The sequence below is a fragment of the Onychomys torridus genome, chromosome 1 (genome assembly GCF_903995425.1).
Source record: "Onychomys torridus chromosome 1, mOncTor1.1, whole genome shotgun sequence".
Classification (NCBI taxonomy): Eukaryota; Metazoa; Chordata; class Mammalia; order Rodentia; family Cricetidae; genus Onychomys; species Onychomys torridus.
This window is the reverse complement of record NC_050443.1, coordinates 166,237,923-166,263,310: the sequence shown is the minus strand read 5'-3', so window position 1 is coordinate 166,263,310 and position 25,388 is coordinate 166,237,923. Positions and strand designations below refer to the sequence as shown.

Sequence of the window (25,388 nt, the reverse complement as noted above, 5' to 3'; positions counted from 1 at the left end):
CCAGCCAGGTCTGTGCCCACCACAGTGCACTTCCTCTGAGGAACTCACAGGCAGAGCTGAGAAATGGCTCAAAGATGCTTGGGGCTTCCTGCGTAGCAGAGCGGCTCCCTCGCTGTGATCTAGTGAAAGTCAGCCCTCGACACCAGGGTTTGTAAAAAGTTAAAAAAAATTAAAAGAAAAAGAAATGGTTCAAAATCACAAAAGCCAGGACGCCACAAAAAGGATCTGCCTTTATAGCAAGCCGTCTCTTCTTCTGGAAGCTGGGGAGCCTGTGGCTTTCTGCTATAGCAGAAACAGGAGGCCCATTTTAGAACTCAGGGAGAAGATGAAGGGCTTAGGAATGTCTGTTATTGTCCTGGATACATGAAAACTAGCAGAACCAGCCAGTTAGTTCTGGAGCCTGGACTCTCACAGAGCTGTCCCACACAACGCTTCCTAGCTACAAGGAGAATCAGTCAATCCCATCCATCAGTACCACTTGTGGAAGTATCAAAAGATGATACCTTGAATAGTAAAGGATTCAGACATGATTCTAAACAGAGATTTCAGGGTAAGACTTCCGGTTGATTAAGGACCATTCTAGACAGCCAATCACTGCCCTAACCAGCATCCAAGTGCACTGAAATCCTGCCTCGTGGTAATGGTCAATTTGAAAAAGAATAATGATAACAACAGAGAATGTCAGAGGTCCTGGGATGATTAATTCCTAAACTAATGATTTCAGAGAGGATGTCCAGCTTCACATAGACTGGCATACCAGCCAGGTTTGGCCTTTAGCGAGGCTAGGCTCCCCTATTAGGTTGTTTATGAAGCCATCCCTCTTATCCCCAGGAAACACACCTGTAAAGACATTCTGTGGCATCTCAGATGCAGCTAATTTTTTTTTCATGATGCCACATTCCTTGTCTAGAGCTAGGCTTAAGAAACACCAGTGAGGCCTGGAGAGATGGCTCAGCGGTTAAGAGCACTGACTGCTCTTTCAGAGGTCGTGAGTTCAATTCCCAGCAACCACATGGTGGCTCACAACCATCTGTAACGAGATCTGGTGCCCTCTTTGGACCTGTAGTCATACATGCTGTATACAAAATAAACAAGTAAATGTTTAAAAAAAGAAAGAAACACCAGCGAACAAGTAGTTGCAACATTCAGCCAGGCCCTGAAGCAAACTCTCGCCAGTCTTGACTAATGCACCAGGTTGCTCATACTGGTCTTATTTTGTCAGGGTCTCATCAAGGAAGTCACCTCAGGCTACATTATGACTCTCAGATCTTTTTGCCTTTGTGGGTTCCTTCCTCCATTACAAACAAAACAAAAACATTTAAATAAAAACATAATCCAGATTAGAGTGTATTTACTTCCCTTCTGATTTTAAAAGAAGTTAAAATAACTTTATATTTCCTCAACACACACACACACACACACACACACACACACACACACACACACACACACACCACAAACAAACCCAAAACCATGTTGTGGGGCTAAAAAGACACAGTTAAGAGCATTGGCTGCTCTTCCAGAAGACTCAGGTTTGATTCCCAGCACCCACATGGCAGCTCACAACCATCTGTGACTCCAATTCCAGGGCATCTGATGCCTCTTCTGACCTCCACAGGCACCAGGCACACATATGTGCAGCAAAACACCCATCCATAAAATTAAAAAACAAACAAACAAAAACACATTGTAGATGTAGTCCACTATTGCCTGTGCCAAAGAGTAAGGCAACATGGAACCATAAGGCAGGTGAAGGGTGCAGGGGCACCCTGGGCAGAAACAGCTCGGATTCTACACTATAGACAGCACTGTGCCGAAAGATGAAGCTGAAGAGAGACAGGGAAAAGGCCGGTGCCCAGTCCTCTCACCAGCCGGTGCCCAGTCCTCCCACCAGCCGGTGCCCAGTCCTCCCACCAGCCGGTGCCCAGTCCTCCCACCAGCTGGTGCCCAGTCCTCCCACCAGCTGGTGCCCAGTCCTCCCACCAACTGGTGCTGAGCACCACGGCAAGAGGAGCCCTGTTGGGACGGGGATCCTTCCTGTCCATTCCTCTGTGTGAACCTGCAGCCCCCTAGTCCATCACCATTCCCCGGTGCCTCCTGTGCCTAGGAACGTGGCAGCCAAGAGCTGTTTCCTTTCAAAGCACAGTAAGGGTAAGGCAGTTAGTTTGCATGCGTTTTCCTGCTTGTGTCTGCAAGTAAGTCTCTGGGACTAGTCTGTTGTGGAGAGAACACTTCATACTTTGCAAACTATAAAGATCTTTGCAAGCATAGAATGTGGTTTTTATCCAAGCACCATTTTTACATCCAAACTCTAACACAGCATGCAAGTCATATATATATATTCAGAGTTCCACCTAGAACACAGAATGCTGGTTTTGGTATTTTCTTTTCCTTTTGTGTATGAGTGCTCGAATGTGTGTACAGATGTGTGTGGAGGCCTAGAGTTACCAACAGGTGTCTTCCTCCATCATTCCCCACCATATTTATCACAACAGGGTCCCTGCTGAACCCAGGGCTTGCCAATTCTAGCTGCTTTAATGAGCCATCTTGTCCTAGAGATCCCCTGTCTCTGCCTTTCAAGTGCTGGGATGGCAGGTAACCACCACGGCTGCCTGGCTTTTATGAGGGTTTGGGGGAATCTACCCTCTGTTCCTTATGTTTGTCTCACCAGCCTTTAATCCATGGAGCCCCTCCCAGCCCTAGAACATAGAACACTACATGGCACAAGAAAACGCTTTCGTCAATCCCACCAATGCCTCGGCACACAGCCTGCGGTCCTCCATCACCCTGGCAAAGCAGGGATGTTAGAGTGGCACACAGCCTGTGGTCCTCCATCACCCTGGCAAAGCAGGGATGTTAGAGTGGCACACAGCCTGCGGTCCTCCATCACCCTGGCAAAGCAGGGATGTTAGAGTGAGACAAAGGTCAGGGTACCTGGGCTGCCGAAGCCCTGGATGCTCAGCGGAGGGCAGGTTGTCCTACTAGATTCTAAAAGGAACAGGCTGTGCAGGGGAAGTATTGGATTTTGTTTTTACAATCAATGGCCAGGCTGGGGGCTGGTGTCTGTACAAGGCATGCATAAGAGTCAGGCTTTGAGTGCTAGAAAACAGGTGTTTAATTAGGAGCTTGGATGGGTGTCGGCGGCTAGGCTTGCTAAAAGCAATGGCTTCTGTTCCTACAGGTGGCTATGGGATGGATGTGACCAAGAAAAACAAGCGAGATGGCACTGAAGTCACAGAAAGAAGTAAGTGTTTGGATTTCTTTTCCTTGGAACTGTTTTGGCTCATTTGGAAACAGAGTCAATAATCCGCTCTAATCCCTCGGCCACCGCTGTATCTCCAAATGTCTTCACAGACAGACTCCACTCTTTTCCTGGGAGCACTCTTCTCCATTTTTATGTCCACATGCTTATAACCAAAGGAGTGCTGCATCTTGTTCTGGGTGAAAATTTCCATTTCTGGGCCCAGGGGTGTGGCTCAGTGGTAGACCACCTGCCTAGCACACACAAGGCTCAGGACACTGTCCCCGGTACCACAGAAAATGAAAGAGAAATAAAGAAAGGAAAGGAGGAAGGGATGGAGGGTGGGGAGAAGAAAGAAGGATTTTCTTTTCTATGTATAGTTTCCATGAGCAGAATTGTAGTAACTGTCTGATACTCTATTGTTTAGTGACTACCTAATCCTCTGTGGTTTGTTTAACTCTTTTGTGTAACTCTTCTCTATGTAGGGATAGAGGAAAAATAAAAATCTAAAAGTATAATATCTTATTTGTGTCAGGGACTAGATTGAAATAGCATATGTCACAGTCCAAATCTACACTAAAACTTGGAAACACATACATTTACTTTGTGGAACTGTCCAAATGATACATTCAGGGGCGTTTAAACTGTCTCTCCAGCAACTCCATATTAGGAAACTTTTCCACTTAACATGTAACTTCCATTTATTTCCAACAACAACAAAAAATTCTGGCTGCACAGACTTAGAACCTTAGGTTAGAAAATAATTTATTTTTATGTGTCAAAAAAATCCCAGAGGTCTGTACAGCGAGAGGTCACTGGGAGCTCAAGGGCCATTATTCAGATGGAGCTGCCACCTTCCCGTGAAAAACCATTCCCTTTTATGTCTTGAGTGCTGTTTTCTCTGCATTCATAACCTTGTGTTCCTGGGAGGGTAAGAGAGCTAATTAGAAACACATCATGTGAAGGACAGTGAGGGACAGATGGACAGCATGGCTGAAGCTCCAGCAACTGCCGACGTCACATGACACACAGGGGTCTCAACCATCTTCTTCCACCCTGCTCTTTCACCCTCTTCCCACGTGCATGTGTGCATGCATTCTACACAACCACATCTGCACACATGTGCTCATGCACACAGAAAAGTCTTTAAAGGGCCGGTAAGGGCACAGCTTGTAGAGGCACTAATCTGCTGATGGTTTAAATTTGATGCCCAGGCCCACATGGTAATGGGAAAGAACAACGTACAAGTTGTTCTCTGATTTCCACACCCATACTGTGGCACATGCGTGCCCACACACGCAGTGGCCCCAGCCAGATGAGGCCCAAGAGTGAGGGAGGTTGTATTGATGGCCACAGTCAGACAAAATGTTGGTCCTGCTATGGCCCAACCTCATGCTACTTCAGGGGATTGACTCCAGAGGAAAGGGGTCCTGCTTCTGGACAGTGTTTTCTCAGACACCTGAAGCTGTTAGCCTCTCTGTATATATATCACCACTTGACACTAGAGAAATTCTGGGTTGTGTGGTATAAGGGGATATTCCTCAAAGTATGCCTCTGGGATTTATTTATGGCTCATTTCACTGATATCCAAAAGTAATTTTTTCAATTTGCCCTTCCTTTCTATACCTTCCACACTCATGCATGTCCTTGAGGGCTCCAGAATGAATCATGGTATCCTAGAGACACCTCCAACTTCATCAGGGTGTTGGCCCCAGCTGGCCCAGGGGTCTTTGGGAAGAAACAAAGCAGTTGTTCATTATTGGCCATTCAGCTCTTTATTAGGCCAATTGGGTGTTTAGACAGGCACAGTACACAGCTTCACAGAGTTAAACAAAAGCAACATAAACAAAAATGCAACACATCTTTGCATCATTAAACAAATATTCCTCAGCATAAACTAATGTAACACCTCTTTAATATTCCACAACAGTGGAAAGCATGGCAGCATGCAGGCAGTCATAGTGCTAGAGAGGCACCTGAGAGTTCTACACCTGGATCTTCAGGCAGCATGAAGAGACTGCCACACTGGGCATGGCTTGAGCATCTGAGACCTCAAACCTGCCTCCAGGGACATAATTCCTCCATCAATGCCACACCTACTCCAACAAGGCCTAACGTTGCCACTCCCTATGGGTCTATGGGAGGCCATTTTTATTCAACACATCATAGGCACAAAAGAAAGTTTATAGACTAGGTACATTGAGCCTCATTGTCACTGCTCACATTTCCATGTAGAGTAGGTCAGATTTCTTGTCATAATACACAGCTATGTGAAACCTTTGTTGAGCCTAACAGTAGGCTTAACCTATGACAGACTCCAGGCCCTGCCAAAGCCCGGCCATGTCAGCACATGCCATGACATCTCCTCTTTTCTTTGTTTTTTTCCAGTTATCACGGAAACAGTAACTACAAGACTCACATCCTTACCACCAAGTAAGTGGCTTTGTCTCAGTAGGTCCCATGGGAAGACCCTATGCTGTGATCTTGAACACCAGAGTTCACTTTCCTACTGAGAAAATCCAGACTTTCTGGAATACATTCTTTGGGAGGCAGTATTAAGACAGGGTTTTTCTGTGTAGCCCTGGCTGTAGACCAGGCTGGCCTCGAACTCACAGAGATCCGCCTGCCTCTGCCTCCCGCACGCTGGGATTAAAGGTGTGCGCCACCACCACCCGGCTTGGAGTGTATACTTTTGCTAGCAGTTATGCTGATGCTGGTTTATACACCACAAGAGCGGCCAGTCTGAATTGTGTGGTTCACGGTTGGAGTGCACGGCAGCTGCTTGTTTTGGTCTAATTCAAGGACGCTCCCCTCACTCCCTCCAATGGGCCCTCTAGTCGTGCCCCGCTGCCCACTGCTCTCCCTGGCCCCAGGGCACCATGGCTGTGCTGCCTGTCCTTGTGGATTTGTTAGTACGGTTATCAGAGTCATTCCACCGCTGTACAGGAGTCTCAGTGGATTCTAATCCTCCTGGTGGATTCTCATAGCAGAGATCAAGTCCCAGCACCACCCCTGAGCCCACACGGCTTTGGAATAGCCACAGGAGGGTGGGAAGCAGGCCCAGTGGACCCAGAGCCACCTCTGGTCCTTCTGCCTCTTAGTGGCTGTTGTGTCTGGGTTCTGATGAGGCATGGGGTGGGGGGCGCAAGCCCAACCTTCATCTGGGATGGGCGAGGGGGCTTCTCATCACTCAGCTGCCTAGTCTATTTTTCCTAGGGAGTAACTTTCTGTGCTCCACCAGAAAGCTCTCATGCACATCAAGCAGGTTATTCATTCCAGCCCTCTGTATTGAAAATAAGTAGTGCAAAAAGGCAGCTTGGAATTTGGAGTGTGGTCGATGAGAGAGATCCCAACCAGCAGGATCTCTGACGAGAAAGTGGGGAAGGGTCCGTAGAGCAGAGGACAGGGAGACCTGCTGGCCTGGATCCACCTTGAGACTGTCACCTGCTTTTGCAGAAGGGAGCACCAGCAATGGACACCTTAAGACAGGCTCTCTCAGTGGAGGAGGTCGGCTAGAGAAACAAAGCCTGACTCACGGCAGCAGCGGCTACATCAACTCAAGTAAGCGGCTGCTGGCATGAGGGTCAGGGTGATAGAGATGAGAGGCTGTGAAAATCCACCCTCTGCGGTGGGTCATTGCATGAGAAGGACCATTGCCCTGTCTGTCGATCACTCCACATGCCCCCAAGACTCACCCAAATGACTCTCAAATCACCAGCATTGGGCACCTACAGCAAATGCATTCGATTTTCATTAGTCTCCAGGACAGGTAACACTCATCAGTTAAGAAGCCTTGAGAGGGGATTGTTGCTTTCCCACTGAATCCCTCTGCTTAAGCGGCATTGTTTAGGAAAGGCTGCGCATGTTTAAGGTTTACAATCGGAAGATTTGATCTGCTGAGGAACTTGAATGTAATGGTCACAACACCTTCAGAGACGGAATGATCCTTTCATAGGGGTCACATATCAGATATCCTGCATATCAGATATTTACAGGACAGTTCATAACAGTAGCAAAATTATAGTTATGAAGTAACATTGAAAATAATTTTATGGTCAGGGGTCACCACAACACAAGGAACTGTATTATAGGGTCTCAGCATTAGGAAGGTTGAGAACCACTGATCTAAAGACAAGTAGTTCTGAGCTGCAGTATTCTTCAGGCAAGCACCCACGTGGCCCTATTGTTCCCTGCGAGGCAATCTTTCACATGAAAACAAAAGACAGCAAAAAACACACTCACGTGACCAACTCTGGAGCCACTGGATGTGGTAGAGAAAATCTAAAGGAATCGTGACACTCAAAAGAGCCTGCCCTCATCCCTCTGAGCAGGGTCAGTGGTCTAACACAAGTCCCCAGGAAAACTGGAAGGCATCCTTACAGCTGCCATATACTCTATGTATGAGACATCCCTACCTCTCAGTATCTGACTGAAAAGGCAAAAGCAGCAATCCTGCCTTCCATCTGTGTCCTCTAGCATCCTCTACCCCCTACTCGGGGCCCTCACTTAGTAGTCTGGGGGTTATTTGGCTAATAGGACTGTGTTTCAATGTAATGGGAGCATCTCTGATGAGGTGGTACCACGAGGATTGACACTGTTTCCCAATGGCAGGTGGGAGCATCCGGGGCAACGCTTCCACCTCCAGTTACAGGAGAGCTCACTCACCGGCCTCTACCCTGCCCAACTCTCCAGGCTCCACCTTTGAAAGGAAAACTCACATGACCCGCCATGGAACTTACGAAGGTATCCACAGAAGAGAGTGGCCCTCTCCCTGGTGCGACTTCTCTCATCCTCTGCATGCTGGCTTCTTGGCCTGTCCTGGGCCTGCACTCCACCCCATCTTTCTCCTCACTCATTGGTTGCTCTTGCGGACTCACATTATTGGAAGAGTCATGCACTCGTTTATCTCTCTCATTCTTTCTTTTAGCCACTTAGTCGCTTTTCAGCTACGTTATCATGTTTTATGCTGCGTGAAATGCCTCATGGATCTTGTCTTCAAGGACCCTCTAGTCTATAGACCCTTTAAGGTGACAGAGAGAAGCAGTGACACTGAGTGGTTACTCTTTTCCACCGAGGAAATCAAGGGTGACTCTATGGAGGTGGTGCTAAGCCTTGGCATCCTAGATGGATGCCACTCGTAGATGGAAGGACAGGACAGTCCAGGGCCAAAGACGGATTGGGAGGCCCAGATCCTGTACTAGATAAGACTTTAGTCTCCACACAAGGACACACAGAGGTTTTTGAGCCAAACAGTTGATTATATCTGAGCCCCAGAAAGTCATGGGCAGGTGACAAGTTAAAAGAAAATCTTCAGTAGTCGAGAAGTGAGAAATCTGGGCTGAGACTAAGCTTTTAACAGTAGAGTGGGAGCTGGGAGGTGTGAGATAAAAGAGGCAGAATTGGCAGGCTTTGCCACTGATGTGAAATGTAAAGAGAACCTGGAAACAACCATGCCACTGGGATTTCAAACACTGACTGGGCTCAAGTTGGTGCCAACGGTTGAAACAGGAAAGTCAGGAGAAGGCCCCTGCTTGGGTGAATTCTGCTAAGAGAGCGACCTGACCCCTCCTGAAATACTTGTGGCTGTGGGACTGCAGTAGCTGGCACCCCCACCCCCTAGGAAGCCTTATGGAGGTAAGTAGCCATTTATACTAAGTGTTCCTTCCATCCACTCTCCAGGGAGCTCCAGCGGTAACTCCTCCCCTGAGTACCCACGGAAGGAACTCGGTAAGTCCTCTCCTTATTTGCCATCAAAATGCTTTAATGTGGCACTAAGAGAATGCCTGAATGGTGGGGTGCTGGGCGGGGGATACCATGAGCCAAATGGTTTCTTCTCAAAGAACTTGACTCCTGTTGACCTGCTTCCCATTCGCTCTGACACATCTTGCCAGTCCTATGGACTTGCTGTCATCAGCATTTGCTCACAACACTATAAAATACGGTAAGCTGTGCACAATGTCGATGCTAGGGCACATAAGCCCCTAAGGCCACACCACAACTGTAGGGATTCTCCCTTCCATGGGCCGCACAGAGACCTGCCACCAAGGAGGAGCAACAGTCACAATGCACAAACACTAGATGTCCCAACTCCTCTACAGCTCTTCCAAGGGCCACATCACATGTCTGTGCCATGCTAAGCTGTGTGTTCACTTGACCTTAAGTCTTTGGTCTATATTCTTAGAGTCTCAATATACAGATAAACTGAGGTTAGGACCAGTGGTTACATAATGATTGTAATTTTCTATATTTGCTTACATTGGAAAAACCAAGGCAGGCTTTAATAAACAAATTAAAGATTTAGCAGTCTTTTGGTCCATTTGACAGTGTTTTCAGCTGGTCCAAATGCATCACACACACACACACACACACACACACACACACATCTCAGACACAATGCTCTCAGCATCAGCTAACTCAACAGTTACTCAGCTAAATTGCATAGAGATGTTGCAAAAACATGATTTGCCCTTCGGCATCTGGGAATCACTTATTTAGCATCTTCTATACAGTAAAAACCCCCATCTGGATTTAGACACTGTGAAAATATCCCCAAGTGTCAAAATGCATTCAGCACGACAACTCTTATACGTGCCTAAGACCACATTTCTGTCTTTCTCAGCATCTTCTTCAACCAGAGGACGAAGCCAAACACGAGGTGAGTGCCACCACTGAATTCAGTTCTATTCACTCTGAACAACAGTACTTGTAGCCTGGAGCCAGGAAGCAGAGCACAGGAGCAAAGACAGAGCATCTGCTTGAGGAGCCCAGAATACCAAAGGAACCCCAGACAACCTCATGAGCACAGGAGTGGAGCATCTGAGAACACCTAAAAAGCTCCACAGGCAGGAACCCAAACACAGTGACAATCTAAGAGATACAGACGCCACATCTGTTTTCACAGCTGGCCTCCCAGATGTGCTTTGATTGTCTTTATGCATAAAAACAAACAAAAGCCCTTCTTTTTCAAATTATCTCAAGGGACAATTTTGTAAACTCATCATCTAGATAAGATAGAGGAGAGAAAGACCCGAGGAAAAGCCACCCCAGCAGAGCCCTGCGTGACCACGGGAGCCTTGTGTCAGACTGCGCTGAAGGCAGAGTCCTTTGCAGGCTCTGTGTGTTCTTCAGCCACTCTCTGGCTGAAGTTAATACTGTTAAGCTGCTGACTTGCTGACTTCCTGTTTGGATGACTAAGTGAACACTGGAGGTTTTGGAGTTCTCTCGTCCCAGCTCAAGTGATCTCAGAGGCAGAAAGATGCTTGATGCTGGCAACAGTGAGGTTGGGGTGGTAAAGTGTCATGGGGCCTCCTTGCTCAGCCTAGGATTTCGTTAAGTCTCAGGTACCTAGGCGTGTGCAGCTGGCAAGTGCAGTGGGGGAAGAGATAGCCTCTCTGTAGCAACACACAAAATAGCCCAACAGTCACACTCTGTTCAGAACTCGGGGTCCAGGACAGTGGTGCAGACTCCTTCATCCACAGCCTCTTTCTCTTCTCTCCCTTTGTACAGAGAGCGAGATTCGAGTTCGACTGCAGAGCACGTCACCATCCACCAGATGTAAGTGGTCACTGTCTGGCTTCAGTGAAAGTGCCCAGGAAACCCTCAGAGTAACCAGGGACAGCGCTGAGGAGTTGGGGATAATTCATTCCCTCTCTCTCTGAGTGTGTGTGTGTGTGTGTGTGTGTGTGTGTGTGTGTGTGTGTGTGTGCGTGCGCGCCTGCTCAATCATCAAACATCCTTGACAGCTTCCTGGGGGTGGCCCCTGGGCTAGGGTCTGGAGCTAAATTGCTGAGTAAATGGGTCATAGCCAGGGTCTAATAGTTCAGAGTCCAATACAGAAAATGGGAAACCAGTCAACCCCCACCGCTCAGTGTGAAAGGGAGCACACAGCCCAGGGAGATGGAGACAGAGGAAAGGGCCAGAGAAGCCTTCCTGTGACTGGGGTCGACTGAAGAGAAACAGAAGGCTGGACCAGAGTCAGGCTCAGCAGATGGAGCTAGCTGGAGACACTCAAAGGGCAGTTCTGTACGAAGTCATGTGGGAGAGTTCAAGTTAGAGAAGGTTCGGGAGTCAAAACTTCATCTCCAAGGTTAGAGATTTACCAGTCTCGGGGCCCCGGAAACGTTAGATTCCTGTTGCCCTTGTTAGAGGCTCCTTGGACACATTTCGAAATGACCCTGACTTTTAGGGTGGAATCACAGACCAGGAGTGAAAGGAGGAGCTGGTAGGTGACTCAGGACCCCATGCCGGGCTGGCCCCAGAGCTTGCCCTGGTCATGGGATCTGACTCCAGGTCTAATGCTTTCTCACCTGAGTCCTTCCAGACTTAGAGATGTTGGTCCCAAAGGATGGAGCTTTCCAGGGAGAGAGGCAGGGCATTTCCCAGCACCTGCTGTCTATCAGTCTGCTCACCTCTTGCTCATTGTCCTTGTCTGATACCTCCCTTCCGCTGTTTGCCAGTCGAAAGGGATACAAGGACCCTGCTCTGTAGCTCACCTTGTTACAAATAGTTCCAGCCAAATGGACCTGAAACTAGAGCACATGTAAACACAATGTAATGTTTAGGAGTTAATAGACCTCGAATCCCTTTGACACTCACAGGCATACCAGGTCACCCAAAGCACCATATTCAGGGGGAAGCCAATGGTTAAGCTGGTTTCTTAAAAGAGCCTAGCTCTCTAGTTGCCCTGTCCCAGATAAGAATGTCTCCCAGGTGCAGTCACCCCTGTGGTGCCCAATGAGGTCTGATGAGGAAACATCTCCCAAGGGCTCTGAGCTCCACATGTGAAGCACTATATTTATGAGACTGTTACGGATACAAACCAGCAGGTTCATACGAGCTATAAATTGTCAAAATTCAAAATTATAAAGCTAATAGAAAGTACCCCCACTTATGAGGCAGATGTCAGCTTCTCTGATATCAGAATGCCATCAACATTCGTTCCCTGATCTTAGGAAAGGGTCCAGGGCCTGATGGGAAGGTCTGGGGTTCTTCACAGGGACAGAACTGGATGAAGTCAAGCGTTTGCTTAAGGGGAGCCGATCTGCAAGTGCAAGCCCCACCAGGAACACCTCCAACACACTCCCCATCCCCAAGAAAGGCGCTGTAGAGACCAAGACGGTGACAGCAAGCTCCCACTCGGGTAAGCTCGAGAGCCCCAGGCTGCCATGGGGAGTTAGGGACAATGTGCCAGACTTAGGAAAGCACTGAGGGTCTGCTCTTCCACACTGTGAATGTCTGGGTGGGCCTTCTTATCCACCTGCTCAGCTGTCTTCTGAGGATGTGGCACGCAGCTCTAAATCCCTGAGACTGAGATTCTCCCCAGCAGGTTCTGACAGGATTTAGCGCTGGGTACCACATCCTCAGATGTCTTGTCCAGGCTCCCCGAGAGAAGAATGAGCAGAAAGTTGTAGCACTTACATCATCGGGAAGGAAGTATTTATCCTGTGCCTGCTCTGTGTCAATCCCTGAGAAAAGGCTCTAGACAAGAGAGGCGTGGTCAACGCCCTGGTGGAGGGGAGGGTCTCTGGAGGAATTGAACAGGAAGCCAAGAGACTAGGGTCCCGTGGGATGAGCAGTACCTAGCAGCCTTATGTGTCTTCCATGAGGGAAATACTTCTTCAGATGACAGGAAGAGAAGTTGCCAGAGCCACAGAGAGGAGGGAAAAGCTGCATTTTCTGTAAATCTTTCCTACCGTTTCTGGAAAGCTTTGATACCGCAACCTTCCTTGTGTGACCTCCCTTTAAAGCCAAGTCTCCAAGCATGTTAGCAGCTGCCTGGCCAGCTCCCTCTCACAGAGTAATAGGTAGGAATGACATCAGATTGGAAGAAGCATGAAAAGCCCTGTCAGGACAGAGAGCCTTCGGTCTGGTTGATTCACAGAGAGGCTTTAATGGGGCTTTAACCAAGAAGGCTGCTATGTTCAAGGAGGTTTTTTTGTTTTGTTTTGTTTTTTGTTTGTTTGTTTGTTTGAAGACAGAGTCTCTCTGTGTAGCTTTGGAGCCTGTCCTGGAACGTGCTTTGTAGACCAGGCTGGACTCGAACTCACAGAGACCCACTTGACTCTGCCTCTGCCTCCCGAGTGCAGGATTAAAGAAAGGCATGCGCCACCACTGCCTGGCTCAAGGCATTATTATACCTGAGCACTCCTTCGTCCGAAGCATACCCCACATTTGCTAGGGTGACTGGAAGCAGCTCCTGACTAAACTACCCCTTGGCATCTCTAAAAATGGCAGAGCAGTAAGGGGATGTCCCCATTGGTAGAGAGAGACCATCAAGATGTAGAAAGAGAAACTTAGAAGAAGATACAGTAAGTGGACACTAAAAATTATTTTCATATTTCACCAAGAATTTTGTGATCTAAGAGATAAATGATTTCAGTCAAAATAGAATGACTAAGTACCCCAAGCTGTCTTGAGTTGAGGGAGTTCCTGGGATATGGACCTTCAGTGCTAAATTCAGGGATGCCCCAGGGAGCCAAGCACCAGTTCCCCAGCAGGAGCACCCATCTCTCTCATGGTGAGGTATGCGTGTGTTTCTCTTTCCAGTATCAGGAACCTATGACACGACAGTACTGGACACCAACCTTCCCTCCCACATGTGGTCCTCCACCTTGCCTGCAGGGTCCTCCATGGGGACCTATCACAACAACCTGACAACCCAGAGCTCGTCCCTCCTGAACACCAATGCCTACTCAGCAGGATCAGGTGGGTGTGAGCTGCACTTGGCTTCTCAATTCTAGAATGGGGACCGCTCCTGCTCTCCTCCACTACTGAAGAATTCCCTCTGTGTATGTCATCCCAGGGCTTCCTGGGAAGGGTTTGTTTGTTTGGCTGGCTGAAGCATTTCCCACTGGAACATCATTCATTTCAACTTAATCTAGAAGCTGTTTTTAAAAGAACAAACATGCACTGGGTAGTGGTGGCACACGCCTTTAATCCCAGCACTTGGGAGGCAAAGCCAGGTGGATCTTAGTGAGTTCAAGGCCAACCTGGTCTACAGAGCGAGATCCAGGACGGGCACCAAAACTACACAGAGAAACCCTGTCTCAAACAAACAAACAAACAACAACAAGAAGAAGAATGAACAGGCAATGTATGCTATCAGAAGAAATGTAATGGAAAGGAACACTAAAAATAGATAAGGACAACATGTGTGTCAATGAGTGTGAATTGATTGTGGAAATCTTGAATAACCCAATTAATTTTCTGAGATTCCACTCTATACAATGGGGCCACTAACAAGAGAGCCTTTAACTGGACACACTTGTCTACTCCAGGTCTAGCTATCCAAGATCTTCTTTGGCTAGATCCTAGGGTGCCACAGGCTGATGTCTGGTTTCTGCAGCAAAGAGAGAGAACTGAATAGTAAAGGTGTTCTGTTTATTTTTTGTTTTTCTAAAACCAAAAGTCTAACAGAACATTGAGCCAGACCCAGCCTTTCTTCTGGCACTGCATCTGAGCTTTTGCCTTGCCCTGAGACTTACACAGTCAACTGCCTTTTCTTCCCTCACTGTAGTCTTCGGAATGCCAAATAACATGGCGTCCTGCTCCCCCACCCTGCCCCCCGGACTCAGCAGCTGCTCCTCAGGTCAGTGCTGCCATCTTGTCACCTCTTCCTCTCACACTGTTTTGGAAATAATTTATTCATTTTTATTTTGTGTGAATGAGAATTTTGCCTGCATGGATGTTTGTTCACCATGAGTGTGACGTGCCTGCAGGGGATCGAAGGGGTATGATAGCACTTGGAACTGACGTTTCCATATAGGCACTGGGAGCCACACCAGTTAAGGCAATCAAGACAAACCCCCACCCCCCAGACATGTCGACAGGCCAACTCAAGGTAGACGATCTCTCACAGAGAACCTTCCCGGTTGATTCCAGGCTATGTCAAGTTGACGGTTAAGCCAACAATCACAAGCCTTGGAGTCAAAATTGGGGCAAGGATTTAGCAGGGCATGGTGGTGAACACCTTTAGCCCCAGAACTCCAGAGGCAGAGATGGATAGATACGTGAGTTCAAGACCATACTGATCTGCATAGTGAGTTTCAGGGTTGTATAGAGATGTGTTGTCTCAAAAGGGGATCTTCAAATAGCCCACTTCAAATAAATCTCAGTGGTTCATGGTGTACCGTCCAGGCCATTGCGCCTGTGCAGACCTGGGGGTTAGAGCAAGGGAACCATGGTGATGCTCAGTGCCTGTACTCAACTTGCCCACTCCTTAGTCAGAGTAGAACATCTAACCCCCAGGAAGCAATAAGAGAACCCCGTAAAACAACAAGAACAAGGGAAGAGTGAGGCCTAAGAGGACTTCCTGAAGGAAGTGGACTTAAGAACCAGGAAAAGGCACAGGAAATTGAGTTCCCCACCCCACCCCCACTGGAGAGAGTTGATTTCACGTGCTCAGCTTACCAGGCTGCTCCCACAACATAGAAGCCGCCTTCCCATGGTGGCCCAGCCCACAGTGCTCTCTCTCTTGCAGTGTATGGTATGAAGGAGAGACGCTGCCTCAGAGGGAGGTGGGGACCAGGGAGTTCATGTGTTAGAGTCAGAAGAAAGAGTTGAAAGGACAGGGAGAAACCTGCCATGTTAGTGCGTCTCCGCTCAGTGTGTCTGTATCCAGCTCCCACAGTGTGTACCAACCAGCCAGAGAGGGCTGCAGGGACAGGATATTTTCAGATTGTTAAGGGGGGCAGTAGTATTTGTCAGCCCTGTGTGAACTACTGATATTTAGTTGCAAGGCCCTCACTCTGAAACAATCAATAATAAAGTTTATACTGGGTGGGAGATGACCACATTACTAAGAGCATGCAAACCAAGAAAGTTTTCCAATCTACCACTGGTAGAGGCAGTTTTCAGGAAAATGATCTGGGGGCTTCAGGATGCTTGCGGCACCCAGAGGGCTTCCTCCCCCTGACGGCTCTCACCCGTTCTCTGTTTCTCTCGCAGTGTTTGGGATGCAGAACAATCTGGCCCCCAGCTCTTCTGTCCTATCTCATGGCACAGCTACCACTTCCACAGGTAGGTACCCTACGTTTGGAGTTCAGGAACTGGGAATGGACACCCCTTAGACCCTACAACTCCCAACACACCTTTTCACAAACAGAGTTTAAAAGACCAAAGGACTTTCCCATCAGTCAAACAGGCCCCACTCCCAGCCTAGAAATGCCAACCTTCACCCCTCATGGTCTCCACTGTGAGTTAGACACACAGCGAGCCTGGAAAGCCAGCATGTCCACCCCGTGACATCTTGTTCCCATGTATCTCTCAGCCCAGCTGGTCAGGACAGTGGCCTCTCCAGTTCATAGCTCACTCTTTTGCAGCCCACTGTCACTTCAAATAAATCTCAATGGTTGTTTTCATGGTGTACTGCCCAGGTCATTGCGCCTGTGCAGACCTGGGGGTTAGAGCAAGGGAACTGTGGTGATGCTCAGCACCTGCACTCAACTTGCCCACTCCTTAGTCAGAGTAGAACATCTAACCCCCAGGAAGCAATAAGAGAACCCCGTAAAACAACAAGAACAAGGGAAGAGTGAGGTCTAAGAGGACTTCCTAAAGGAAGTGGACTTAAGAACCAGGAAAAGACATAGGAAATTAAGCCCTCCACCCCACCCCCACTGGAGAGAGTTGATTTCACGGGCTTCCTCTCAGCTGATCAGGCTGCTCCCAAACCACCATCCCATGTTCGCCCAGCTCATTGGTGCTTTCTCTCCTACAGCATATGGTGTGAGGAAAAACGTGTCACAGCCACCCACAGTCACCAGCACCGGTGTGTCCACCTCTGCCAGTGAGTGCTGTTACCAATTTCTAGGGCCCAGGCTGGCACATAGGGAGAGGTGCCATTATGATGCATGGTGTCCTGGAAAAGAGACTGGAGCCTGTGGGTGGTCTTAGAGATGAGCACGCTCTTAACTCACCTTGGTCTTCCTCTCGGGAGCAGGAAGCCCCAACCCCACCCCTGCCTGCTGTTACACTCAAGCTGCCACATTTACCAGAAACTCTTGGCTTCCTCCTGTTACCTGTAACCTAGGAGAGGCTGGGAGCCCCTCCCAAGCTGCCAACGCCCTCACTGCTCTCTACAGACTATCGACGGGTTCACCCCATGCAATGAGCTATTTCCTCCAGTGCTTAGGTCCTGCCATGTCTCCTTCTAATTAGCAAGTCATTCATTTAAAATAAAAAAAAATTACTGAGCACTCATTTAATATCAGACCGGCAGTTGGGTTTTCCAGGCGTCAAGAGTAGCTGGTGGACAAGACAGGGGAGTCCTGGTGAGATGGGGACAATGCCAGTGGAGTGAGCAGATGATGAGGACAAAGACGAAGTACACCAGACAATGACAGACAAGGGCTGGTTCCTAAGCAAACAAGCGATGTGGCGGACATGGGGTCCATGTATGAGAGAGCACAGCTTTAGGGAAGTGGTCAGAAATGCTCCCCAGGATGGTAAAACTAATCTATTATGTTAGTTAAAGAAGGGCCTGGCTGATGAAGGAGACTTCAGCAAGGTCAATGAAGACCTTGTGTCTTCAGGGAGGTAGCCTCATAAATCAGTCCCCTGCACTGACATCATCGGTCCAACCTCGTGACGGCCAGACCTAGCCAGCAGGGTCCCTAAGATGCTTCATAGCACCACTGTCTAAAAAAGGAACCCCTGAACACAGTGGCAAACCCCTTTCCTTCCTCCTCCCGGCTTCCTCTTCTGTCCATGTCTTCCCTCTTCTGGCATCCTTCCCGTCCTCCTCAGCCACATCTTCCCTCTACAGCCTGTACCACCAGTGTCCAGAGCGATGACCTCCTGCATAAAGACTGTAAGTTCCTGATTCTGGAGAAAGACAACGTGCCAGCCAAGAAGGAGATGGAACTCTTGATCATGACCAAGGACAGTGGGAAGGTCTTTACCGCCTCCCCTGCCAGCATCTCCTCAAGTACGCCAAAGCTTGGGTGACGTGGTTTCAGAAGGGCAGATTGTGCGGGAGGCCCAGTGCCATACCAGGTGGTTTGAGCCCAGTTAGAAGTCACCAAGCCAACGGGATCCCGTTTTAATGGAAAAATACCTGCCTGGACCTGCCTTGAATGCAATGACGCCAGGAAAACTAGGAGCTCCCTCAGGGAGTCAGTGGACAATGGGAGGTTAACCACAGCCCCAGGGAAGGAGATTAACCCGGGAAAACTGGACCTGCTTCCTACCAGGCCTACCATGGTCTTCCGAGGGATCGAGGGGAGATGAGCAGGCAGGGAGAGTGGGGGACAGACAGGGAGAGTGGGGGGGGACAGACAGGGAGAGTGGGGGACAGACAGGGAGAGTGGGGGGACAGACAGGGAGAGTGGGGGACAGACAGGCAGGGAGAGTGGGGGACAGACAGGGAAGTGGGGGAGGATAGACCAGGTTATCACTGGTGCTGTGTACAGCTTCTTTTACAGAAGACACCCTGAAAAAAGAAAAGCAGGCTGCATACGCAGCTGACACCTGCCTAAAGGCAGATATAAATGGTAAGACAAACTCTGACCCTGCCTACCTAACTTCAATAAAGCCACATCTCATTTCTCCGTCTTCTGGGACCACAACACACCAAGTGGGGTCCACTGGCAGCACCCAAGAGTGTGTTAGGAACGTAGGATCCAGTCCTCCTCAGATTTGCTGGGTGGGAAGTTGCAGTTCTTATGAGGAAATAGGCATGTGTGTATACATGTTCATGTGTGTATGGGTGCACATGTGTGTGGGTATACTGTGTGGGTTGTACTGTGTGGGTTCACGTGTGGAGGGGTCATGTGAGGGTGCACTATGTGGGTTGCCCTGTGTGGGGGTTCACATGTATGTGGTTGCACGTGTGTGGTTGCATGTGTGTGGGAATATGTGTGCGTGTGCTTGTGTGCTTTTCCAGCCCTCAAGTTCAACCCCTAACTTGTGTTGTACTTTTAGGAGACCTAAATACTGTGTCCACAAAGGGCAAGGCCACCTCCGTAGGTGAGTAAGAATGGGGGTCCCTGCTGTGAAGGATTGAGAGGCTGGCCCTGGTTAGTGGGACAGGTGGTGGCCCTTGCCTGTGCACACATGAGCTACCCAGATCTGGCCTCCTAAAAGGCCGAAGGGAGAAGAGTGGAAATTAGAGTGGACAGGTCGGGCTCACAAAGTGGACGTCCCACGGGCCTCACAGCTCCTAATGGCCAGCCGCCATGGTCCCTGAGGCCCACAGTCTCCCACCAGAGCAGGCAGGTACAACAGGACAGTCCCAAGATGACACTGTCCTGGCCTGCTCAGCCCGCTGCTCTTTCCTCACCTCCCCCCACCTTGCCTTGGGAGAGAAGCTCATGAAGTCCCTACCTCCCTAGAGAACCGCCTGCCCTTACCTTTTAAAACGTGCTTTTAGGTTTGTGGTCCTAAGCGTAAGTCTAGGCGCTGTGGGAACCACCAAGAGTGAGCTGGATCAAGTGAGGCTTAGTGACCAGAGATGCAGGTTCAGGGCTAATCAGGGGCAGGCGTTGTGGCAGCTGCATGTGGCATTCCTCACAGTGAAGATGTGTTAAACTCTCTGCTGTGGGCTGCATCCTTCACTAGTTAAGGATCTTGTTTTGTTTCATCCCATAACTGTTTCACGAAGCAGGCCATCTCTTAACCTCATTTTATAAAAACAAACAAACAAACAAAAAAACCCTCTTGTCGGAATCACACAGCCAAAGCCCAGGGTTTTCAGACTTGCTTTCCAACCATAGCCCTACATTCAAGAAAAGCCGTACATAAACTCAACTTTCTTACCTGACCCACATGATGCCACCAATTTTGAAGGGAGGTTGGCAGGAGCCTTCTGAATTCAGCTCACCCTGCCTGTTCCTTCCACAGAAAACCACAACTATGACCGAGGTGGCGGTGGTGGCAGAGGCAAAGGAGGCCACGGCAGCGGCGGTGGTGGCGGTGCCTCGGGTGGCGGAGGAGCCTGGGGGGCTGCACCTGCCTGGTGCCCCTGTGGCTCCTGCTGCAGCTGGTGGAAGTGGCTGCTGGGCCTGCTGCTCACCTGGCTGCTGCTGCTGGGTCTGCTCTTCGGCCTCATTGCTCTGGGTAGGTGCCAAGGCCACAGAGCCTGAAATCCTTAGCCCCTCTATCCCTTCCTAGGGATGAGAAACCACAACCAGTCCTGAGTGTGGTAGCCAAGGGGCTGGAGATTACAAGCTCAAACCTACGGATAGGAAACAGCACCTGGCCCAAGTCTTGAGGTCACTAAGTAGGGCACTGGGAATCTAAGTCCCTAGCTCTACCCTAGGCTCCTGCACTGATGGCCTTTGATAAGGCTTTATTCCCTCGTGGTCTTCTGAAGGCCTTTAATAAGGCCTCATTCCCTCGTGGTCTTCTGATGGCCTTTAATAAGGCCTCATTCTCTCGTGGTCTTCCGGCCTTTACCCTGCCTGAGCATCTACATCTCTTTCCCTGCCATCTCCCACTCCACCTCCCAGAGGAAGGAGAGCTAGCTTTGTGCTCAGCTCAGGTGGTGACAGGGCCAGGCTTTCTTGAGGCTTAGGAAGATGTTGGCTGCTACTGGCCACGAGGATTGTCTCTGCATAAGCATTCCTGAAATATGTGTCCAGGGGTGTGAAGAAGCCCCCTCCCCAAGGCCCAGGGCCCAGGGCAGGAGCCAGACCCGGTATCATGGATGGTCCTCATGTGTCCATCACAGCGGAGGAGGTGAGGAAGCTGAAAGCCCGGGTAGATGAGCTGGAGAAGAGCAGGGTGCACTATTCTGAAGACAAGATGGAGAGAAGCAACAAGGACCGCCTCCTGGGTGAGGCGCCCTTCGTGGGACCTGGACTAGGCAAAGCTGAGCTGGATGGCCACAGCCAGGAGGCGATCTGGCTGTTTATAAGGAACAAGCTGATGACAGAGCAGGAAAACGGTGAGAACAGACAGCAGCCAGTTAGTCCAGAACCTGGGGCCTGGGTGGCCTTACGTGTGTCCTGGGGACACTACTCAGCCTCTCTCCCTCCCATCCCACCCTTCGAGCAAGAGGGAGCTGGCCTGGGATCCCCATATTTGTGTGTGTGTGTGTGTGTGTGTGTGTGTGTGTGTGTGAGAGAGAGAGAGAGAGAGAGAGAGAGAGAGAGAGAGAGAGAGAGAGAGAGAGAGAGAGAGAGAGACTGACTCAAAGTTTATTCTTTCTTGTAGGAAATCTCAGAGGAAACCCTGGTCCAAAAGGTACTGGAGTGGCCCAAGCCTTCCTCTGCTCTCACTTCTGCAGGGAGGCATGTTTCTCTGGGATTGGAATCCGTTTCTCTTTGTCCAAACGGGAGAGTGCGGATACCACCTGTCTGTCAGAAAGCTGGGAGTCAACTTTCCAGTCAGACATCACAGCAGGGTTGGGAGCCTAGGCAACGTCCAGGCGAAGCCTAGTGGTCTGTGCCGCGGTGCCTCTGACATGGCCCCATCCCTCACTGTGATATGTGGTTCACATGTTGCCAAATGGCCGTGAAACAATGGCAAGAAAGCAGCTTTTGGTTAATATACATCTCACAGCATCTGTCTTTCTGGTTTTAGGTGACACGGGAAGTCAAGGCCCTAAAGGTAACTATTCCAAAAACAATTCGCCTTAAACACTGGGGAGGTGGGAGTTTACAGCAAGTAGAAAAGCCCTCAGGCTGAGAAAAGCAATTTAACAAGCTGCACACGCCCAAGGAGGGGCTTCCGATTGAGTCCCCACCCCCCCAAACTGAACACAAAGCAGCTTTCCCTGAAGCATATCACTGAGGGTCTTGTCAACTCTAGAGTAGGAAGGAACTACCTAAAGATCCTGAGCCCCTCCCAGAGCCTCTGATTAAGTGGTTGTGGACGGGCCCAGGAACCTTCTGTCTTCAGAGATTCTGAACCTAGGGGTACCTTCCCTAAGAATCACCATTCCAGGTGAAAGGTCCATCTCCATCCGTGACTCTGATCTAACTCACTTCCCACGAGACCCCAGGCAGGAACTGGGTTTCCTCTAGTTTGCCCACCCTTCACTCCTGTTTATCTCCTTCATGGTTTCCACACGCCTGCAACCTCAGCACACATACCCTGGGTCCCTACCTAAGTCCAACCTCCCAAGACCTACAATCCCGAAGTCCTCCTGCTCCTGCTTAGGATGGGGGCTGGTGGTTCTGAGGCCCTAACCTGATGTGTCAGGTAAAGTACAGGACTCCTGAGTACAATTGGACTCAGAAAAACATGAAAATTTCACTATAATTATGGCCCAAGCAACTTATGGGGCCTAATGACACAAAAGACGTATTTGTGGTTTTAGCAGCAATTTGAATGTAACCGGATGCATTTGCTCCCCGGAAGGCCATCTGAGTCCTGAGTCCTGTTAGGGGCTCCTTAGGGGGACCAGGCCATGCTCTCCTTCTGACAGCTCCCTTTCCTTCATCCCCACAGGAGACCGAGGCCTTCCTGGGACTATAGGTGTGTACCCTGCAGTGATTACACACCTGGTGTGTTGATTTGGGTATGCCAGTCCTAGCTGCCAACTTCTGGAGGAAATACAGACTGGCGTCTTCTTATATACCCACAGGTGCCCCTGGGCCCCTGGGCCACCCCGGCCCGCAAGGACCGAAGGGACAAAAAGGCAGCATAGGTAAGAGCCCCTTTCTATTCTCTGTCTCTTGAGTGTGTATTAAGGAGATATTTTAGAGACAGCGTGACCACAACAGGGAAAGACAGGTAGATAAACAGGGAATTTGAACCGGGAGAGGGCGTGGCCAGCAGAAGACCAAGGGCCACATTCTGAGCAGAGGGGACAGCCAAAGCCAAGGCCCCAAAAGCAAGTCTGAAGGACACCAGGTGGATAAGGGAACTGAAAGCTGAAGAGGCAGAAGGGCTGGCCCAGCCATGTGCAGCCTCAAGGCGAAGCCAGCATAAGATGGCTTTTACTCCCGGGGAACTGAGAAGCCACTTGCAGATCTGGGTCCAAGGCAGGAGGGCGCCATGTACTGACAGGGTCACTCTGGTCCTGGGCTGAGGCTTCTGGGGAAGAGAAACAAGAGGCCCAGAAGAGGCTCTGCTGGGGAGGGGCATCTGTGGGCCATGGCATGGAACCCTAACTGTGAGGGTGGCCATTTCCATCTTTAGGAGATCCTGGCATGGAGGGACCCATCGGCCAGAGAGGACTAGAAGGCCCCATGGGACCCCGTGGTGAACCTGGGCCTCCAGGGTCTGGAGAGAAAGGAGACAGAGGTAAGAGGCGACACTTTTACCAAGAGGACTAGCTGCATCCTTCACTTCCATCTGCACCTTGTTTTGGCAGCATTGGCTGAGTGCTTGCAGAGGTGGACGGTGGAGACACTCTGTACTAAACCCTATAAGACAGTGACTAGTGATAGAGTATGGTCAGGCTAAGAAACAGGCTGTGATTTGGGGACTTAACCAGAGAAAGAGGTCCCGAGGATGTGACCTTTCCAGAGAGGATGAGGAACAAAGCCAGGTCAGGGCAGGGAGCAAAGGGCAGAGAGCAAAGGGCAGTGGAGCCGGGAGCACAGCGGGTGTGGGGTGAAGGTGAGGCCTTCTGGCCTCTGGGGTTGGGACTCAGCAGGGCAAAAGGCAGAAGGCCTGAGTCAGAAGCCTAGTGCTTTGGGGGCTGGGGGATTGTGAACTCAGCTCCTTAACCATGAGACTAACTTTACGGGGAAAATAAGAAGGGCACCGGGCATCTTTTGGTGAAAAAAAAAAAAAAATTGCAGGGAAGCTTTTAGACTCACATTCTCTTAAAAAATAATAAAAAAAAAAAAAGGTCACTCAAGTAAAGTCACTGCTGGATCCTCTAGTGTCCAGTCCTGGCAAAGACCCAAATGTCCCTTAGAATGAGCCAGTATTTGTTGAATGCTTTCTAGGTACCAGACTTCTCTGCTCAGGAACTGGAGGGGTCTCACAGAGGTACCAAATGGTCCTGGACCATTGTCAGAGTGGAAAGCCTCCGTTCCAAATGTGACTGCTGGGCTATGGGCTGGGACTTCCTCAACGTGTTTCTTCTCTCTCTCCTCAGGGATTGCTGGAGAACAAGGTCCTCGAGGCCTTCCTGGTGTCCCAGGTTCTGTGGGTCCCAGAGGTATGTCAGAAAGACCAACCCAAGCTTGTAGGGAGGGGCCACATTCAGAGGAGTGGGTCCTGGGCTCCCCAAGAGTGCTGGTTGGCAGCCCCAGATTTGTACAAGATGGCCACAAAGTGTTCTTCCACAAGGCAGTTCTGGGTGTCAAGACTGGGCTACAATTCTGGCTTTATAGTGGGGCTGGGGACACATTTCTGTTTCTGTTCAGTGGCCACGTTAGGTGGTGTCTGAACAACTGGATGGATTATACCAGAAACCGGATGGTTTCCTGCCCTGACTAGGACCCAGACACACACACAATGCAGCAAGCGCTTGATGCAACCTCTTCTGTTCACCTCAGAGCTGGCCTCAGTGTCTTAGGAAGAAGCAAAGGACCCTGGCCCCCACCAAGCTGTCACCTCCCCTCAAGGGAGGACATGGCCTTGGTCACCACTGAACCCTCTGGTGTACTGTCCCAGCAAGGACCACATGGCCCTTAGTAGAATGAGCTCCTTGTCCTTCACCTGTCCTTCACACTAGGGTCAGCTGTCCCAGCCAGTGCTTGGGCTTCTGACTATCTCTCCCCTGTTTCTCAGGTCCCAATGGCTCTCCTGGTCCCCAGGGACCCCCAGGTAAGTGTGCTGCTTTTTGTAAATAGGCTCTGCCTCTGTGGTAAAGAAAGGGGTGTTACAGGGGAAACCAAACATTTTTAAAAGCCAAAGAAGTGATTACAAAATGAAATGACAGTCCACAGAGTACCCTATGCTGAGCCTGGGTGTCCTGGTAGGTCCTGTCCAAATCACTTCTGCACTGGCGTCAGGCCTGAGACCTCCCAGTAACTTGACCAATAGGAAGCTCTCATCCTGCCTCTGCCCTTGTCCCAGTGGGTCAAATAAGCCATCCTGCTACCCTGAGAGCTTACGCTGCAGTCATGTCTCTATCAGGACCCCTTGGGGTATTCTAATACCTGAGCTTGGTGACTGGCAGGGACAAGGACTGTGGGCCAGGATGGGCCAGCAGGAGCATGGGGAGAGGGAGTCCATGGGAAGCAGCCCTTGACTTCTGCTTCAGGGTGTATGTGCATCTATGTGTGCATGCACAAGTGTACATGTG

General features: G+C 49.8%; 1 protein-coding gene across 2 annotated transcripts in view; it reads left to right on the top strand.

Moving 5' to 3' along the window:
* The first annotated feature begins 3,192 nt into the window (after positions 1 to 3,192).
* Positions 3,193 to 25,388, top strand: part of Col17a1 (collagen type XVII alpha 1 chain) — a 38,319-nt gene continuing 16,123 nt past the window's right edge. For both annotated transcript variants that reach the window (XM_036202170.1, XM_036202162.1), the window contains exons 1-24: positions 3,193 to 3,244; positions 5,630 to 5,674; positions 6,698 to 6,802; positions 7,853 to 7,984; positions 8,921 to 8,968; positions 9,861 to 9,896; positions 10,748 to 10,795; positions 12,237 to 12,380; positions 13,787 to 13,945; positions 14,757 to 14,828; positions 16,187 to 16,258; positions 16,956 to 17,024; positions 18,003 to 18,164; positions 18,649 to 18,729; positions 19,160 to 19,204; positions 20,078 to 20,293; positions 20,907 to 21,122; positions 21,392 to 21,421; positions 21,761 to 21,787; positions 22,631 to 22,657; positions 22,767 to 22,829; positions 23,324 to 23,428; positions 24,234 to 24,296; positions 24,872 to 24,907. In XM_036202170.1, coding sequence (XP_036058063.1) covers positions 3,193 to 3,244; positions 5,630 to 5,674; positions 6,698 to 6,802; positions 7,853 to 7,984; positions 8,921 to 8,968; positions 9,861 to 9,896; positions 10,748 to 10,795; positions 12,237 to 12,380; positions 13,787 to 13,945; positions 14,757 to 14,828; positions 16,187 to 16,258; positions 16,956 to 17,024; positions 18,003 to 18,164; positions 18,649 to 18,729; positions 19,160 to 19,204; positions 20,078 to 20,293; positions 20,907 to 21,122; positions 21,392 to 21,421; positions 21,761 to 21,787; positions 22,631 to 22,657; positions 22,767 to 22,829; positions 23,324 to 23,428; positions 24,234 to 24,296; positions 24,872 to 24,907 — 2,053 coding nt within the window. The remainder of the gene's footprint in view (positions 3,245 to 5,629; positions 5,675 to 6,697; positions 6,803 to 7,852; positions 7,985 to 8,920; positions 8,969 to 9,860; positions 9,897 to 10,747; positions 10,796 to 12,236; positions 12,381 to 13,786; positions 13,946 to 14,756; positions 14,829 to 16,186; positions 16,259 to 16,955; positions 17,025 to 18,002; positions 18,165 to 18,648; positions 18,730 to 19,159; positions 19,205 to 20,077; positions 20,294 to 20,906; positions 21,123 to 21,391; positions 21,422 to 21,760; positions 21,788 to 22,630; positions 22,658 to 22,766; positions 22,830 to 23,323; positions 23,429 to 24,233; positions 24,297 to 24,871; positions 24,908 to 25,388) is intronic.